Raw genomic sequence first — 17,802 nt, 5'->3', positions numbered from 1 at the left:
CTCTGCAGTCCCCTGGGGGCTCGCCGTGTCTGTGGTGAGGAGCCCTGGATGGGGCCTTGCGGGTCCCCCGAGGGACGGGCAGGAGTCTGATCTTCTGACAGATCCCAAGATGCACCGCTTCAGCGTTGGTTCCAGTGGCCCGCGTGGGACCACCTTAGGGCCCCGGGTCTTCTCTGCCTCCACTCTCCTGGGCCAGGAATGCGGGTGTCCCCAGCATGTCTAGGGAAAGGGGCAGCACGAGGCCTGCTGGTTCTGGGTGAGCGGATGCGTGGCACGCAGGCAGTGCCACTCATGCTGTGCGGCGTGGGGGTCAGGGGGGCCTGCGGGTGTGGCAGGAGGAGGGTCAGGGACCTACCCCTGCCCTCGCCACTTCCGTCTGCATGCCCCACCATTCTCCCCAGAAACCTAAGATGCCCTGAGCAACCGGGGTACCGCCACAGAGCCAGGAAGATGTGGCAATGTCAGAGGCCCCCCGCGCTGCCTGACACGGACCCGTCATGGCTTAGCTGTGCTGCTCTTCAGTGGCGGGGGGGGGGAGGGTGAGGGACCCCCTCCCACAGCACCAGGCAGGACGGCTGGGAAAGGGGCCACCGCCTCGGGTGGGAGGTGGAGCCGGGGCTGAGGCCTCCTGAGCGTGCTGAACCACACACCCCCCCAGACCTGGTTGCTTCCCGTTTTGAATAGTCTTACTTTTGCCTGGGATCAGCCTCAGACCAGGATCCTCCTGTAATGTTGACACCTCCTGAGCAGTTGGGAGTGACACCCTTAGCCACCGCACTCCGCCTGTTCATTGGATTGGGATGGGGCCCCACTAAATGTCCCCCATGGGTTGGCCTAAAACAGAGATCCTATCTCCACCTCCAGAGAGACGGAGGTTCCAGGAGTGGGCAACCATGCCTGGCCAGGATCTCCTCTTTCCATAAATAGCTTGCAGCCCCCCTGCTCGAGTCCCTGCTCTGTCCTAGCGACCTCGCATCCAGAGCTGCTGGAAACTTCGGGCTTTGCTGCTGTCGGTTTATTATTTTACCACATATTTACATCCCACCGGAAGCCGCCCCACCCCCCAAGGCCTGGGCTTCCTCCGTGGCCACCCGCCGCAGGCCCTGCTCAAGTCCAGAGTCCAGGCTGGGCGGTCAGACGTTCAGCAGGAGGGGCTGGTGCTCCTGGTCGCCCGTGTCACTGGCCGGGAGCTCGTAGGTGACGCACAGCGATGAGTACAAGCAGCCCAGGAAGGACACGAGGCTGGAGAAGTACATCACCCCAGTGGCGCTGCCCACGGCCGAGGTCAGGGGCCCCAGGACCAGCGAGACGAGGATCTGCGCCAGGAAGTACTGGCAGCTGAGCAAGGAGATGTCCACGCCCATGCCACGGCGGCCGCCGTCTGCCGCGGAGCCTGCGAACTGAGGGACGGGGCGTCTGCTGCCCGCCGCAGCCCTGGCCGGGGAAGCTGGGGACACCAGGACTCCCCACTCGCTCCCCGAGGGCAGCTGCCAGCCCCGGGGCTCCGCCATCACGACCCCACTCCCCACCGGTCAGCTGGGTGCCTGGGGCGCACCCCAGACAGACCACCAAACACCGATCTGGAGGAGCACAGCTCCAGACGGGCCGGTCCCTCCCCGTCCAGTGCACGGGGAGCAGAGGGACACGGAGTGACGCCGGGGCGGCGGCTGGGCCCTCGCCCGCTCCCAGCACCAGACCGCGGCTCAGCAGCTGCCGACTGAACTGCCACCACAGGCCCTGGCCGATGCGGGGCCGCCCCCCCCCCCCCCACACTGTCGCAGAGGCACAGTCAAGGGCCCTCCCTCTCTGGAGTGACAGACTCAGCCCTTGGGCTTCAGACCCCTGTGGCCTGGCCCGCACCCAGCCCCGCTCAGCTGTCTCTATGGGCAATGGTGCCCTCTGCAGTACTGTCGACGGCATCGTGGTTTGGTTTTTGTTCTGTGCCAGTCTTAGGGCTTGAACTCAGGGCCTGGGCACTGTCCCTGAGGGCATTCGCTCTCTCTCTCTGTCTCCCCATCTCTGTCTCTGTCCTCCCCTGTCTTCCTCTCTCCCCCTCCCTCTTCCTCTCTCCTCTCTCCCCCCTCTCCCCATCCCCCCTCTTCCCCTCTCTCTCCTTCTTCCCCTCTCTCTCCCTCTTCCTCTCTCCCCCTCCCTCTCCCTCTCTCCTCTCTCCCCCCTCTCCCTTTCTCCCTCCCCCTCTCCCTCCTCCTCCCTCTTCCTCTCTCCTCCCCCCTCTCCCCCTCTCTCCCTCTCTTCCTCTCCCCCTCTCTGCCCCTTTCTCCTCCCCCTCTTTCTCCCTCCCCCCAACTTGAGCCACAGTCCCCCTTCCAGTTTTCGGGTGGTCAGTTGGAAGGACTTTCCCGCCCGGGGTCCTCCGGTCTCAGCCTCCTGAGTAGCTGGGGTCACCGGTAGGAGCCACGGCACCCGGCCCACCCCGGTTGCTCTGCTTTACCAAACCACGGACGGTGATCCCTGGGTTCCCATCCTCCAAGCCTGACGGGGGACCCAGAAGCAGCCCAGGTGAGGGAGGACGGGCGGGGAGTCCATCTTCCCCACGCCGCGCTGCGGCCAGGCCTCGGAAGTCCCGCCCCCCACTTCCCCCGGAAGCGCTCACCTTCTTGCTCTGGTAGTAGTCGCAGAGCAGCGAGTAGGGCAGCGTGCAGAGCGTGGAGAAGAGCACTCCGTAGGTGACGCACAGGGACAGGACCACGTAGAGGTTCCGGGAGAGCGTGGCCAGCCCGGTGCCCAGGCCGAAGGCGAGGTAGGCGATGAAGTAGAGGGTGCGGATGCTCAGCCGCTCCTCCAGCTTCTCCAGGATGGCTGGGGACGGACGGGGTCGGGTGAGCCGCGGGCACCGGCCGCGCTTAGGCTCTCCCCCCGCCCCCCGGGGCCTGCCACAGAGCGGGGGCTGAGGAGGATCACCGAGCCCCCGGGGCCCGACGGCCCTTCCTCGCCCCCGCTTCCTCCTCCTCCCGGGACGGGCGCTAGGAAGCGAACTCGAGGCCTAGCACACCACCGGAGCCACACTTGCGGCGGCGTGGTCAGTCATTCTCTACACGGGGTCTCACCGTTCATCCTGGGCTAGCCTCAGCCCTCCACCGTCCTCCCTACACCTCCTGTGCGGTGGCGGAGACGGGATCTTAGGAAGTGTCTGCTCAGGTTGGCCTTGAACCACACAATCCAGCCTCGGCCTCCCTGACAGCTGGGGTCACAGGCACGCTCCCCCACACCTGCCTTACTGGTTGAGATGGGGGGGGGGTCTTGCTGACCTTTCCCAGGCTAGCCCCACACCTTGATCTTCCTATCTCTGCCTCTCGTGTGGCTGAGACGACAGGCCTGAGCCTGCAGTGCAGGGGAGGGAGATGGGGGGGAGGCGGGGGGGGGGGGGGCGGCGGGCCGTACCGGAGTAGAAGGCGGCGCTGAAGGCGTAGATGCACAGCCCCCAGCAGCCCACCGTCACGCCGCGGTTGTACTTCTGGTATGCCTCCGACGTGTGGGGCGCCTTCGGGTCCCCCTGGAACACCACCTCGCCCATGAAGTCCGTGTAGAAGAGCAGCATGCCCTCGAACGACAGCCACCCTGGAGGGAGGGAGGCCGTGACCGCCGGCCTCTAAGGCCGGGCCTCTCCCCTGCGCCTTCACCTGGCATCCCAGCGAGCCCGGCAGGCGGCTGGGCAGCAGGCGGGGAGGTAGGGGGGGGAGGGGGGCACCTTGGGAACGGGGCGGCCCTTGCTGAGCTGCCAGGAGCTCTGGGAAGTGAGGGTTTGCATCTGAGAAGCTTGGCAGGAAGTGGGGAGCCGGAGCCCCCGGGTGGGTGGGTGGGTGGGAGGCCCCGTGCCGCCCCGGGAGTTGCCTGGAGGAGGCCGGGAGGGCGAGGCCGGGGTGGAGACCCCTGCTCACCCAGGAAGTGGTTGAGGCACAGGCTGCGCAGCGCGGCCGGCATGCGGCAGATGGTGGCGCAGAGGCGGCGCAGGGACAGGGGCTGCTCGGCCGGCTCGCCGGCGCCCGCCAGCTCGCTCTCGTACTTGACGCCGTTCAGTAGGATGTTGGCCACCTGTGGGGTCGGCGGGGCGTCAGCCCGGCCCCGCGGGAAGGGAGAAGCCAGTCGCCCCCACAGGCCCCGCCTGCGCTGGGGAACCGACTCCGGCCGGGCGCACGCATCCTTTGGGGTGCAGCCGTTCAGCCCGGATCTCCCCGCGGGCAGAGGCGCCCTGCCCCGGCCCCCCACTTGAGCGTTTAGACTCCACTGGGGAGAAACGGGCCAGGGCGAAGGCCTCGCCTTAAACCCCTGTCTAGGTGGCTCAGGCCCCTCATCCTGGCTACTCAGGAGGCTGAGATTCGAGGGGTGCAGTTCGAAGCCAGCCCACACAGGCAAGTCCGTAAGACTCCTACTTCCTGTTAACCACCGGAAGTAGCGCTGTGGCTCAGTGGCAAGAGCCTAGGCCCCAAGTTCGAGCCCCACGAGCGCGGGGTGGGGGAAGGAATCGCTTGCCTTTGACGGTAAGGGGTGCAGCCCCTTTCCACAGAGGTGCTCCACGAGGTCTGCCCTCCACCCAGCCCCCAGGTCGTAAGGAGTAGCCCCGCTCCTCGGGGAGCCCTTGGGGCGAGCCGCCCCCTCGGGGCTGCTCTCAGCAGTGGCACAAGCACAGCGCCTGGCCTGAGCGCCCCCTCGGGATCTGGGGCCGCTCAGGGGGCTTCAGGGGACCAAGGTCGTGAACCCCAACTCCTGACTGACTCATCTCCCACGGTGCCCTAGAGACGCAGGGCACAGGGGCGCTTCCCGCCTCCCATAAGAGAACAGCTGTCCTCACGATCCATCCACCAGATGCCACGGAGCATCCATCCAGTCCACACTAAAGACCACCCCGCCTTCTGGAAGGTTCTGTGCCTTTGCAGAGGTGCAGATGGCCTCTCAGATTTCACTGTCAGACACTCGTGAGCCAGAGGTGCCCCCGAGGCACTGCAGGCTTACTCCTGTCAGTATTCAAGACAGACTTACTGGCCCAAAAGGGCCGCGGCTAGTGGCTGAGGGAAGCGGCGGAAGCCAGGAACAAGCGGGAGCGCTGGAGGGCGCCCGAGGGTGCCACGTGGCCAGTGGGCACCTATGGGAGTCGTGCCCGCGCCCCCGGGGCTCACATGCGGACTGGGTCACAAACACCAGCATGCAGAACAGAGGTGGGGGCGCTGAGATTCTACGCAAGCCCGAGGCTAACAACCCCCAGGGCGTCTGGGACTCCGTTCCAGATCCACCTCCCGCGCCCTTGCCATCTGACTGGGCCTCCCACAGGCCCCTCCCACCGGCCCCCAGCGGGTCCTGGCCCTCCCACAGGCCCCTCCCACTGGCCCCTCCCACTGGCCCCCCCAGCTGGTCCTGGCCCTCCCACCGGCCCCCAGCGGGTCCTGGCCCTCCCACAGGCCCCTCCCACCGGCCCCCCAGCGGGTCCTGGCCCGCCCACAGGCCCCCCAGCGGGTCCTGGCCCTCCCACTGGTCCTGGCCCTCCCACAGGCCCCTCCCACCGGCCCCCAGCGGGTCCTGGCCCGCCCACAGGCCCCTCCCATTGCCCCCCCAGCTGGTCCTGGCCCTCCCACCGGCCCCCCAGCGGGTCCTGGCCCTCCCACTGGCCCTGGCCCCTCCCACCGGCCCACTGGCCCAGGCCTTTCCGCTGGCCCCGCCCTCCCACGGGGCCCTCCCGCTGGCCTACCTGTTGGCTGAAGGTCACGGTTCTCCTCCTGCCGGTTTCGGGGCCTCCTCCCGCGGCTGCGTCGGGGAGAGCCAAGGTCTGAGGTCTCTTCAGGATCCCAGATGCCCGAGGCTTGGAAGCGTCCAAGGAGCCCACCCTCAGCACGGCCCCGTCTGGGCCCGGTGCCAGGCCCCCCTCCCTCCGGTCCAGCCGTCCCCAGCCGTCGGGGGCGCGGGGGAAGCTGGCGCTGACGGCCTGTCTGGGCAGGCTGCTGGGGAGGGCCAGGTAGCCGTCGTGGCCCGCGGTGAAGCAGTCGATGAGCACGCTGTCGATGTTGGACGTGCCGAAGGAGGACGCGAACTCGTTGAGGCCGCTCAGGGAGCTGTCCCGGCTGAGGAAGCTGCCGTACTTGGGCGTCAGGGGGCTGGGGGGGGAGATGGGGCTGGAGAAGCTGGCGTAGGAGCTGCCGGCCGCGCGCGCGGGCAGCGCCTCGCTGGCCCCCTCGGCCACCGCCACCGGCGGGGACGGAGGCAGGGGCAGGCTGGGACTCTTCATGGCCGGCCTCTTCTCCCCCAGGGCCCGCAGAGGCCGCTCCGGGATGCTGACCAGCGTCAGCACGGTGGTGACACTCAGGGTGACGGCGGTGAAGATGTAGACCACGCGGAGCTGGCCCCCCAGGGCTCTCCCAAAGCCGGTTCGGTCCCAGTGAATTCCCCCGACCACGTATCCAAACCCACCGCCGAGGCCTGGGGGAGAGAAGCGGGGGTCAGTCCCCCCGCCCCCGCAAGGAGAGGGGGGGGTCCCACGGAGAGGGGGCTCCACTTCTCACAGGGATGTGAAGTCCCTCCTAAGAACCTGCTGGCCATATCTGTCCACCCAGACCCCAGCAAAACAAAAAGGGGGCCCCCCTGGTGGGGGGGCTTTCACCTCCCAGGATCTTCCTGGTAGGAGCTTTGGGGCGGAGTCCAGGGCTGGCTGCCCACCTGCTGTCCCGCTCTCTGAGAACTCATCTAGGATGTCCGCACCAGGCACACCCCTCCAGTCCCCGCTGGCTCGCTGTTGTGTGAGTGTGTCAGGCCTCATCTCCAAGCGGAGCATTGGCGGCTCACTCCTGTAATCCTAGCTACCTAGCTACTCAGGACTCAGATCTGAAGACAGGTTCAAGGCCACCTGATGAGACAATTCTGAGGCTCCATCGCTAATTAAAGAGCAAACCCAAGTGGTGCAGTGTCTCAGAGCACCAGCCCTGAGTGAGAAAGCCAAGTGCACACATGCGTACACGTCCATGCTGTTCCTTGCTGCGGGGGGTGGGGGGGCACCAACTAGGCCTGGCACGCTCCTGCCCCTCCCCTCGCTGCAGCTCTCGGGCAAACAAGGATTTGGGATTTGGTCACAGTGTGGAGGTCTTTGCCCTCCACAGTCCAGGGCACCAGACAACGGGCTAAGAGGCTCACCAGGCCCAACACGGACATCTGAGTGCTGCCATGGTGAGGCAGCTGCAGCAGACAGATCTGCTTCCAGTAAAAGCCATTTCCTCCAGCTCAAGCTTCCACGCCCTAGCCTGGCCCCTGAGGGAGACCCCACTCCCCCAGCCTGGCCCTGATGGAGGCCCCCCCAAAACCTGGCCCTGAGGAAGGCCCTGGCCCTGGGGAAGGCCCCACCCCAGTCTGACCCTGAAGAACACCCCTGCCCCCCAAGCCTGGCCCTAATGGAGACCCCGCCCCCCCCCCCCCCCAGGCCCTGGGGAAGGCCCTGCCCCAGCCTGGCCTGAGGAAGACTCTGCCCCCAAGCTTGGCCCTGAGGAAAACCATACCCCACCATCCAAGCCTGACCCCTGAGGAAGGCCCTGGCCCTGATGGAGGCCCTGCCCCCCCAGCCTTGCCCTGATGGAGGCCCCACCCCCAGCCTGGCCTAAGGAAGGCTCTGCCCCCCAGCCTGGCCCTGATGGAGGCCCGCCCCCAGCCTGGCCCTAAGGAAGGCCCTGAGGAAGACCCCAGACCCCCCTCAGCCTGGGCCTGAGGAACACTGCCCCAAAGCCTGGCCCTGATGGAGGCCCGGCCCCCCCAAACCTGGCCCTGAGGAAGACCCCTGCCCCCCAAGCCTGGCCCTGAGGAAGGCCCCGCCCCCTAAGCCTAGCCCTGATGGAGACCTCACCCCACCATCCAAGCCTGGCCCTGAGGAAGACCCCGCCCCCCAAGCCTGGCCCTGAGGAAGACCCCGCCCCCCAAGCCTGGCCCTGAGGAAGACCCCGCCCCCCAAGCCTGGCCCTGAGGAAGACCCCCGCCCCCCAAGCCTGGCCCTGAGAAGACCCCTGCCCCCCCCAAGCCTGGCCCTGAGGAAGACCCCTGCCCCCCCCAATCCTGGCCTTGAGGAAGACCCCGCCCCCCAATCCTGGCCCTGAGGAAGACCCCTGCCCCCCCAAGCTGGCCTTGAGGAAGACCCCGCCCCCCAAGCCTGGCCCTGAGGAAGACCCCGCCCCCCCAAGCCTGGCCCTGAGGAAGACCACGCCCCCAAGCCTGGCCCTGAGGAAGACCACGCCCCCCAAGCCTGGCCCTGAGGAAGACCCCCGCCCCCCAAGCCTGGCCCTGAGGAAGACCCCGCCCCCAAGCCTGGCCCTGAGGAAGACCCCGCCCCCCAAGCCTGGCCCTGAGGAAGACCCCGCCCCCCAAGCCTGCCCTGAGGAAGACCCCGCCCCCCAAGCCTGGCCCTGAGGAAGACCCCCGCCCCCCAAGCCTGGCCCTGAGGAAGGCCCCACCACCCAAACCTGGTCCTGAGGAAAACTATACCCCACCATCCAAGCCTGGCCCTGAGGAAGGCCCCAACCTGGCCTTGAGGAAGACCCCTGCCCCCCAAGCCTGGTCCTGATGGAGGCCCCATCCTAACCTGGCCCTGAGGAAGACCCCGCCCCCAAACCCTGGCCTGAGGAAGACCCTGCCCCCCCCAAACCTGGCCCTGAGGAAGACCCCCGTCCCCCCCAGCCTGGCCCTGAGGAAGTCCCCGCCCCCCCAGCCTGGCCCTGAGGAAGTCCCTGCCCCAGCCTGACCCTGAGGAATCCCCGCCCCCCAGCCTGACCTGAGGAATCCCCGCCCCCCAACCCTGGGCCTTATGGAGACCCTGCCCCCAAGCCTGGTCCTGAGGAAAAACATGCCCCACCATCCAAGCTTGGCCCTGATGGGGACCTGGGTCCCCAACCCTGGCCCTGAGGGAGACCCCGCCCCCAACCCTGGCCCTGATGGAGGCCCCGCCCCCAGCGTGGCCCTGAGAAGACCCCACCCCCAACCCTGGCCCTGATGGAGACCCCCGTCCCCAACCCTGGCCCTAAAGAAGACCCCCGACCCCAAGCCTGGCCCTGATGGAGGCCCCGCCCCAGCCTGGCCCTGAGGAAGACCCTGCCCCCCAACCCTGGGCCTGATGGAAGACCCCGCCCCCAAGCCTGGCCCTGAGGAAGACCCCGCCCCCAGCCTGCCCTGATGGAGGCCCCGCCCCCAGCCTGGGCCTGATGGAGGCCCCGCCCCCAGCCCTGGGCCTGATGGAAGACCCCGCCCCCAGCCTGTCCCTGAGGAAGACCCCGCCCCCAGCCTGTCCCTGAGGAAGACCCCGCCCCCAGCCCTGGGCCTGATGGAGGCCCCGCCCCCAGCCTGGGCCTGAGGAAGGGCTGGACTCACCCGCCAGGAGGGCGTGGATGTTCAGGCCTCTGTCCTGGTCCACGGGTCCGCACACATCCATCATGTACGCATGGCTGGGGTTATCGGCCGAGTCGGCGCTGAAGTCCATCAGCACCACCCCGCACACCGTCAGGAGGATCCCCCACTTGTGGTTGGTGGCCGTGTCGGCCAGGGCTATGCCGATGTCCCTGCCATTCAGCAAGAGGGACAGGCCCAGCAATGCCCCTGGAAGCAGAGAGAGCAAGTCACCGGGAGGGAACGCGGCCGCCCCGCCCCACAGTCCTGAGGACGCGAAGCAGAGCCCCAGGGAAAGTTCACCGGCAGCTACCACAGTGCTCACACTGGCCAGGTCTCCTCAGTGAAGCCGAGCAGAAGCGAGAGGAGCTCCACTGACTCACTAACAATGATCAAGGAAATCCTTGGGCCCACACACTCGACCCAACGGAGCTGGGCGAGGCCGCAGCCACCTGGGAGCCCCGCTCGCCTGGGAAACAAATGGCTCTGCCCAAGGATTTTTAGCTTTTCCTAAACGGAAGCAATTGGGGCTTTTTTTTTTTTTTCTGTTTTATTTCCATGCTAAAACAACAGACCTATAGCCAGGACAAGAATGAAAGGACGCCTCCTTCCAAACCTTGAGGTGCACCGGTCACTCCAAGCACCCAACAGAGGCTGCAGCAGAAATCCTGAAACAGAGCGGGCCCCAGTCAGGGCTGGGGTCCCCAGAGCAAACGGGGCGGGGGCCGCCCGCCCACCGCCAGCACACCAAAAGATGAGGACACGGAAGCCAGAGAGCCGGACTGGGGTCATCCACTGCGGACTCTACAGGACCTCCGGGCAGCCACCACTGACCTTTCTGGGGAACCCAGGCAGCTCCAGGACACTCCACAACCCCTCCCCACCCCCCACCACACACCCCCACCCCGGGCCTGGATTCTCCCTTGTCAGCCTGGCCTAAGCCGGCAGAATCCTTGGTGGCTGCTCAATTCCTTCCTATTGCCTGGCTAATTAGGTAAACTTAAACCATGGGCCTGGGCCAGCTGGGCATGCGCAGGCCTGTCACCCTAGCCACCCAGGAGGCTGAGATCTGAGGATCTCGGTTGGAAGCCAGCCTGGGCAGGAAAGCCCATGATGGGCACCAGCGGCCTAGCTATATATTCCCATAGTCCAGTTAGGGGGGACTTAACTCTTGCTCCTCCCTGGTCCCCCCCCCCCCCACCTTGCTTCAACAGAGGCTTCTAGAAGCTTCCCTTGCTTTCCAGATGCATGGCCGGCAGGGCGGGCTGGGCTGGGCTCACCGAGGATGGGGCTGATGAACCACACCAGGCTGTAGAGCTGGTCGGGCAGGCCCATCTGCAGGAGCACGGGGGTCACGTAAGCCGTCTCCATGGCGTAGCTGAACTCAATGCCGAACAGGATGCAGCCGTTGAACAGCAGCTCCCGGAAGGACCTCTGGGGGTGCAGGTCCCCAAAGTCCACCAGCTCGATGGGGCACGGGGTGTTGGGGGGCGGCGGCGGGGAGGGCCGGATGCACTTCCTCCTCTTGGGGTGTCGCTTGAAGTTGTTGGCCCGGTGGCTGATGTGGCGCGTCACGGAGCCCGCGTAGCTGGGGGCGTGCGCCCTGCACAAGTCCGGGGGGGCCAGGCCCGGGAAGAGCGCGGCGCCCGCGGGGCTGCCGCTCGCTGCCGCCGCCGGGGCGGCCATCGTGGGCGGCGCTCCTGGGAGTCCCTGCGAGGGAGGAAGCCGGTGGGGGGCCCCGTCAGGGCGCGCGCCTGGGGGCAGGGGGGTCGCCCGGGGGTCCTCCGGGCCCCACTCCGCCCCGCGCCCCACGCTGCAGGACCCCGCTTCACAGCAGCGCAGCCCATGGCGGGGGCCCCCAGAGCACCCCAGGACCGCTCCCGGGAGCCACGCCCTGCCGGGCGGTCAGGCCAGGCTGGGGGAGCCTCTGGGGCCCATTTCCAGGCCTCGTTTGGCCTTTCCCTGACTGTCCCAAGAGAAGAGGTGGGGGCACCCCGAGTGCTCCCTCACCCCTTGGCTCCCTGGGGCTCCTTTTTTCTGCCTCCATGGGATCCCGAGGGAACAGATGCTGGGCTCAGAGCCACGGGTGGCCCTGGGTACCCCCGTCCACAGAGACGCCGGTAGCCCTGGGTACCCCCGTCCACAGAGACGCCGGTAGCCCTGGGTACCCCCGTCCACAGAGACGCCGGTGGCCCTGGGTACCCCCTTCCACAGCCAGATCAAAAGAACTGAGGCTGAACATGCGCAGGAGCTCCTGCCTGTAATCCTAGCTACTCGGGGTCACAGTTCCAAAGCAGCCTGGGCAGGAAAGTCGAATTAACTACCAAAAAGCCAGCACAGAGCTCTGGCTCAAGTGGTAGAGCACTAGCCTTGAGGGAAAAAGCTCAGCAAAAGTGTAAAGCCCCTGAGTTTGAACCCCAGTCTCTCTCTCTCTCTCTCTCTCTCTCTCTCTCTCTCTCTCTCTCTCTCTCTCTCACTCTCACACACACACACACACACACACACACACACACAGCAGTAAGAAAGTTCTAGGCTCTTGTCAGCCCCTCTAACATAGTCCCTTCCACCTCACGTGAATGTCACTAAAACTCCTTTGATGTCCCCCCTGAGAGAAGTGGCCCCAAACCCAGCCCCTTTTCCAACTTGGGTTCGCTTCCTGACAAGGACACCCACCACACCCCAAGATGAACAGGACAGGCTTTCAAAATTAGTTTTCAACCTCAGCTTTTAAGTCCTTGTTTGATAGTAACTTCTGACACACCATTGCTAATCGCTTTAAACCACTTTAAAAAATTCCACTGCAGATGTGTACCCAACCTGTCACTACCCGTCCACTCAGGAGTATCCTTCCCCCCGCGAGACACCGTGGAGGAAATGACGACCTGGAGACATATCCTCACAGGGTGCAGGCCACCCTGCTAATCCAGCCATCTAGCTGTCCACCTATCTACCCGTTCTTCATCCATCCACCACCCAACAGCTGTCCTTCCATACACTCATCCTTCCACCCACCTACCCATTTCCTATCCATCTGCACATCCGTCCACTCATCTACCCATCTAGCCACCTAACATTCATCTCTATATCCACCGACCTACCCATCCACTCATCTGCCTGTCTGTCCATCCATCCATCCACTCATCTATCCAGACACCCATTTATCCACCCACCAACCATCCCCCACCCACACATATCCATCTACGGAGACATTCATCCATCTGCCCATCCACCATCCATCATTCATCCATTTACCTACCCACCAACTACCCACCATATACATATATCTGTCCATCTATGCATTCATCTATGTACCCACCCATCTATCATCACCCATCCACCGTGCTGCTATCCAGCTCTCCATCACCCACCCAGCCATCCATGCATCCGTCCAGTGTTCATCCCTCCACCCACGAATGCGCGCATCCGTCCACCTATCTTCCCTTCCAAGTATTTCCCAAGCCATCTACCCACCCATCGCTCCTATTTGGATAGTTCTGAGGACCAGAATACTAAGGTCGTAGAGATAAAATGAGGACATAGTTCATGCCTCTGAGTTAGGTGAAAAAGAGAGAAGTATTCTAAAGAGTGGGGGTGACCCATAAGAAACCCAGATGCTCGACCATTGTGCGGAGGGTGTGGTGGGAGGAAGCCCACAGGCAGGTGCTGGTGAGGACCTTGAAGCTTTGCTAGGAGACAGATGGTCCCCCAGGGTGACACGGAATAGCGTAGACAGAGCCCACAGTACTGTCTCCCCCTAAACGACTTCTGTGATCTTAGAAAAGCGCCACTCTCTCTATCACACAAGAACCGACGGGCCTGCCTGAGAACTCCGCAGACACGGCCTGCCTCGTGTGAGATGGAATTCGTTTACGAAGACGAATCAGAGGGAGCTTTTCGAAACTGTGCGGCGTGTGGAGGTCTCGTCCAGGGGCTTCTGCACGGCAAACCCCGCCAATCAGCCAGCGCTCCTTCCCAACCCCCCTACGTTAGCGCTCCGTTCAGCACCTGCAGACTCGGGCAGACTGCGCACAGGTGTGCTGGGAGCTGGGCCGCACTCCACCTGTGGCTCAGCCCGCAGGGGCCCATTTCTTCCCCCTCCAGGTGGTCCCCACCTCACGCACACCTGCCCCCCCCCCCCCGCAACACCCACCCCAACAGAGCACACTGGAGTGCACGTGTGGCAGAGGCAACGCTTTGCTTTTGGAATGAACGGTGGGCCTGGTTAGGAGGAAGAAGGAAAGTGTGCTCTGCAGCCTGAGGTAGAAGGGCAGCTTTGAGAAGGGGAGACGCCCCGTGTGTGGGCAGCCCCCCTTTCTACCCGCACCCTGACAGGCCCACCACGACCTCCGCCACCCCAGCTTGAAAACGCAGCCTGGTGCAGCTCCTCCCCCCTGCCGGCTCCCCGCCGCCGCTGGCGTCTGAGCCAGGTCAGTAATCCATTTTTCTTCCTTTTTTTTTTTTTTTCTTTTAAAGTAAAAATGGAATGCATTTGTCCAGAGCTGTTGTGAAACAAAGTGTGAAGGCTTTCTGAAAGTTCATCTTGTTCAGATGTGAGTAGAAGAAAATGAATGAAAGTAAAATATGAAAGAATGACATAGAGTTGGGCGCTGGGGTCTCACGCTGGTAAGTCCAGTTACTCAAGAGGCTGAGACCTGAGGATTCTGGTTCGAAGCCAGCCAGGGCACACACATCTGAGAGACTCTTATCTCCAAGTCACCAGCAACAAGCAAGAAGTGGGAGTATTATTGGCTGGTGCCTTGAGCAAAGAAGCCCAAGGAAGAGTGTGAGGCCCTGAGTTCAAGCCCGGTACTGGAATACACGCACGCACACACGCATGCGCACACACAGTCACCCTAAGCATGAAAGAGAATGTGAAGAACATAGATATTCATTCGTCCATCCTTATCACCCGGGGCTCGTTGCCACGAAAAGCAATCATGCACATATCCCTGGCACCCGCATACCCCACAGCAGTATGGCGCGTCCAGAATGTTCCACACAGCCCCGTCATGCTTGCAGAATAAGGTGATGTTGAGAAGGCCGAGCACTATGCGTGTAATCTGAATGCTTCTGGTTCGCCCGCGTGCGCGGGGCGGGGTGGGGGTGGGGGCGGCTGTTCCTCCAGGCTTTCTCCCGAGGGTGCGGGATGGCCTCTCCTCCAGGGGTCGGGGACACCCCCCCCCCCCGCCGGCTTCCCCGAGGCCCGGAAGCGCGAGGCCCGGCAGTGCCGCTCTCTGGGTGGTGGCCCCTCAGTCACCGGGGCGCCCGGCCTGCGGGGCGCAGCGGGGGCCGTGCGGGGCGGAGCGGGCGGGGAGGCGCGCACGGCCCGTGTCCCCGCGTCCCCCAGCCCCCTCCCGGCGGACCCCGCGTTCCCCGGGCCGCGGGGCTCAGGAGTCGTGGGGGGCCTCGGGCGAGGTTTCCCGGGCGGCGGCTCGTGCGGGCTGGGCCGGGCCGCGTGCGCTCGGCGAGGCGGGGCGAGGCCGCGCCCGGGCTCCGCGGCAGGTGGGTGCGCCGGGGGTGGGGCGCCCTGAGCGGGGCGGCGCGGCGGCGGCGGGCGGGCGCGGCGGCGGCGGGCGCGGCGGAGGCGGGTACCTGCGGGTCCAGGCGGGCGCATTCCGCGCGGGGCTCGGGGTCCGCGCCGGGCCGCGGCGGCTGCAGCATCGCCGCGGGCGGGGCCCTGACGTCACGGCCGCATCCCGCTCCGCGGCCCGCAGAGCTCCCTTAAAGGCGCCGCGCCCGCCCGGCTCGGCCCGCAGACTCGCCGCCTGAAGGCAGATCTGAAGACCGACCGGAGCAGTGTCCGTCCCCGGCCGGAGCGCGCTCGCCTCGCCTCGCAGTGCTCCGACGCCCGTCAGCCCGGCCCCTCGGGAGGCTGAGATCCGAGGATCGGCGTTCAAAGCCAGCCCGGGCCGGAAACTCCGCGAGACGCTGATCCAAGCGGGGCTGTGGCTCAAGGGGTAGCGGTCTAGCCTCGCGCACAAAAGCCGAGGGACAAGAGTTCAAGTCCCAGGCACACACGCGCGCGCACACACCCTCACGTCCTCGGTGCATTTGGACACGACGTTGCAGGCACACTGGGCTCTGGATATGTTCAGCAGGAGTGCCGGCTGTGCCGGGCGCGGCACCCCGGGAGTGGGGAGCCAGGGCGGGCGGCCTGCGGGGCGGGGCGCGGCGCGGTGCTCCTGCAGGAGAGGAAGCGCTCAAGTAACCAACAGTGCACACAACGCCACCACACGGGGCGTGGAGTTCAGGAGCCCGGGCCAGCTGCGCCGCCGGGACTGCGAGTCCCACGGCTGCGCACCTGCGCCCCGCGTCACCGTGACAACGCGTGCCACAGGTCACCGTGACAACGTGCCACACGGCCGCGCACCTGCGCCCTGCACCATCGTGACTGCGATTCCCACGGCTGCACATCTGCCTCCTGCGTCACCGTGACAACGTGCCACATGGCTGCACATCTGCCTCCTGCGTCACCGTGACAACGTGCCACACGGCCGCGCACCTGCGCCCCACGTCATCAGGACAACATACTGCACTGCCGCGCACCTGCGCCCTGTGTCACCATGACTGCGATTCCCACGGCTTCGCACCTGCGTCCTACGTCACTGTGACTGCGATTCCCACCATAATAACGTACCACACGGCCGCGCACCTGCGCCCCGCGTCACCGTGACTGCGGTTCCCACTGCTGCGCACCTACGCCCCGCGTCACCGTGACAACGTGCCACACGGCCGCGACAACGTAGCACACGGCCACGCACCTGCGCCCCGCGTCACCAGGACAACATACTGCACCGCCGCGCACCTGCGCCCTGCGTCACCATGACTGCGATTCCCACGGCCGCGCACCTGCGTCCTACGTCACCGTGACTGCGATTCCCACGGCCGCGCACCTGCGTCCTACGTCACCGTGACTGCGATTCCCACGGCCGCGCACCTGCGTCCTACGTCACCGTGACTGCGATTCCCACGGCCGCGCACCTGCGTCCTACGTCACCGTGACTGCGATTCCCACGGCCGCGCACCTGCGTCCTACGTCACCGTGACTGCGATTCCCACGGCCGCGCACCTGCGTCCTACGTCACCGTGACTGCGATTCCCACGGCCGCGCACCTGCGTCCTGCGTCACCATGACAACGTACCACACGGCTGCGCACCTGCGCCCCGCGTCACCAGGACAAAGTACCGCACGGCCGCGCACCTGCGCACCCGGGTTGACTCGCACTCGGAGGTCACCGGCAGTGGATTTGAAGTCCTGACCTCACACCCAGAACTGCGAGGCGAGCGCAGGATCCACGGCGACCCCGTGGCGCCCAGGGCACCGTGGCGCATCGCGGATCCACAGCAGCGGCTCGGGAGCGCGGCGCTGGGGCACCGGCGCGTTTGCACATCTGCTCTTTTGGTGTGCTTGTCCTGCGGCTTCCGCACCGGGCCCGGGCGCCGTCCCTGCGCCTCCGACCTCAAGCCCAGCCCGCCGCCACTGCAGCCCGAGCCTCACCCCCGCCTTTTGGTGGTGAGTGGGAGATAAGAGTCTCACAGACTCTCCTGCCCAACCTAGCTTTGAACCCTGATCCTCAGATCTCAGCCTCCCCGGGGAGGAGGTGGGGCCCGGCCACATTGACACGTGGTGGGGGGGGGGGGTCACACCAGGCTCTGGGAAGAACAAGTGCAAAGACGCTGGGGTGATATGAACTCGGTTCATGACGCACAGAAATCGGTGTGGATGCCACCTACGGTGCCGTGAAAGTTGATCCGAGGCCCTGACTCCACGGGGAGGAATGGGGCAGGCGAGGGCCCACAGCGCGGGGTGGAGACGCGGAGGGCTCAGGGCCGCTGCTCCCCGCCCTCTCCCTCCTCGGAGTCGCGTTCTTCTTGTCGTGGTGGCTTTAGAACTCAGGATCTGCCCGCAGCCAGGCAAGCACTGCACCCGAAGCCGCATCCCCGCTGGCTATTTCCCAAGCACGGACGAGCCTTGCCCGGGCTCCAGGTGAGGAGATGGGGGAGAGGCGATGGGGGCGGGGAGCAGGTGGCCTCGGGAGCTTTTTTTGGGGGGGTGGGGGTGGAGGATGGGAAGGGACCAGGAGGACAAAGAATGCCCAGAAAACAAAAGTTGGTATCTAGTTTCTGATACTCACAACCGACCTTTGCAGTAAGAGGAAGGGCTTAGAATCCAGGCCTCGTTGAGGAAGAAAGGAATTTTAAAAATGCCTCTGACCTTTTTTAACCTCCCAAGTCTAGAAATTTCCTTGTCTTTTTTTTTTTTTAACCCTTCAAGGACAGATGAGGGCTGGTGTTTTTCCCCTGTGGACAAGGTCACTGTGTCTCCTAAATGTCTAGACAGGAGACAGAACGGTGGCCCTAGGGGGGGATCCGCTGTGACCTAGCGGGGGACACCCAGCCTGAGTCCAGGCCGAGGCGCAGGCGGCTGTGCAGACGGCGGGT

The 17,802-nt window shown here is 65.4% G+C and overlaps 1 protein-coding gene across 1 annotated transcript; it reads right to left on the bottom strand.

The window, feature by feature from the left end:
- Positions 1 to 884: 884 nt before the first annotated feature.
- Positions 885 to 14,986, bottom strand: Slc45a1 (solute carrier family 45 member 1). The gene is made up of 9 exons (XM_048350183.1): positions 14,953 to 14,986; positions 10,641 to 11,070; positions 9,936 to 10,028; positions 9,346 to 9,570; positions 5,702 to 6,426; positions 3,900 to 4,053; positions 3,403 to 3,579; positions 2,615 to 2,820; positions 885 to 1,400 (listed from the first exon to the last, which is right to left on the bottom strand). The coding sequence occupies exons 2-9, from the start codon at positions 11,044 to 11,046 to the stop codon at positions 1,134 to 1,136; spliced, it is 2,253 nt and encodes a 750-aa protein (XP_048206140.1). The 5' UTR covers positions 11,047 to 11,070; positions 14,953 to 14,986; the 3' UTR covers positions 885 to 1,133.
- Between the last annotated feature and the right edge of the window lie 2,816 nt (positions 14,987 to 17,802).

Source organism: Perognathus longimembris, chromosome 7 (genome assembly GCF_023159225.1).
Source record: "Perognathus longimembris pacificus isolate PPM17 chromosome 7, ASM2315922v1, whole genome shotgun sequence".
NCBI classification, from domain to species: domain Eukaryota; kingdom Metazoa; phylum Chordata; class Mammalia; order Rodentia; family Heteromyidae; genus Perognathus; species Perognathus longimembris.
The sequence above is the reverse complement of the archived record's forward strand: the minus strand, read 5'-3'. Positions and strand labels throughout refer to the sequence as shown.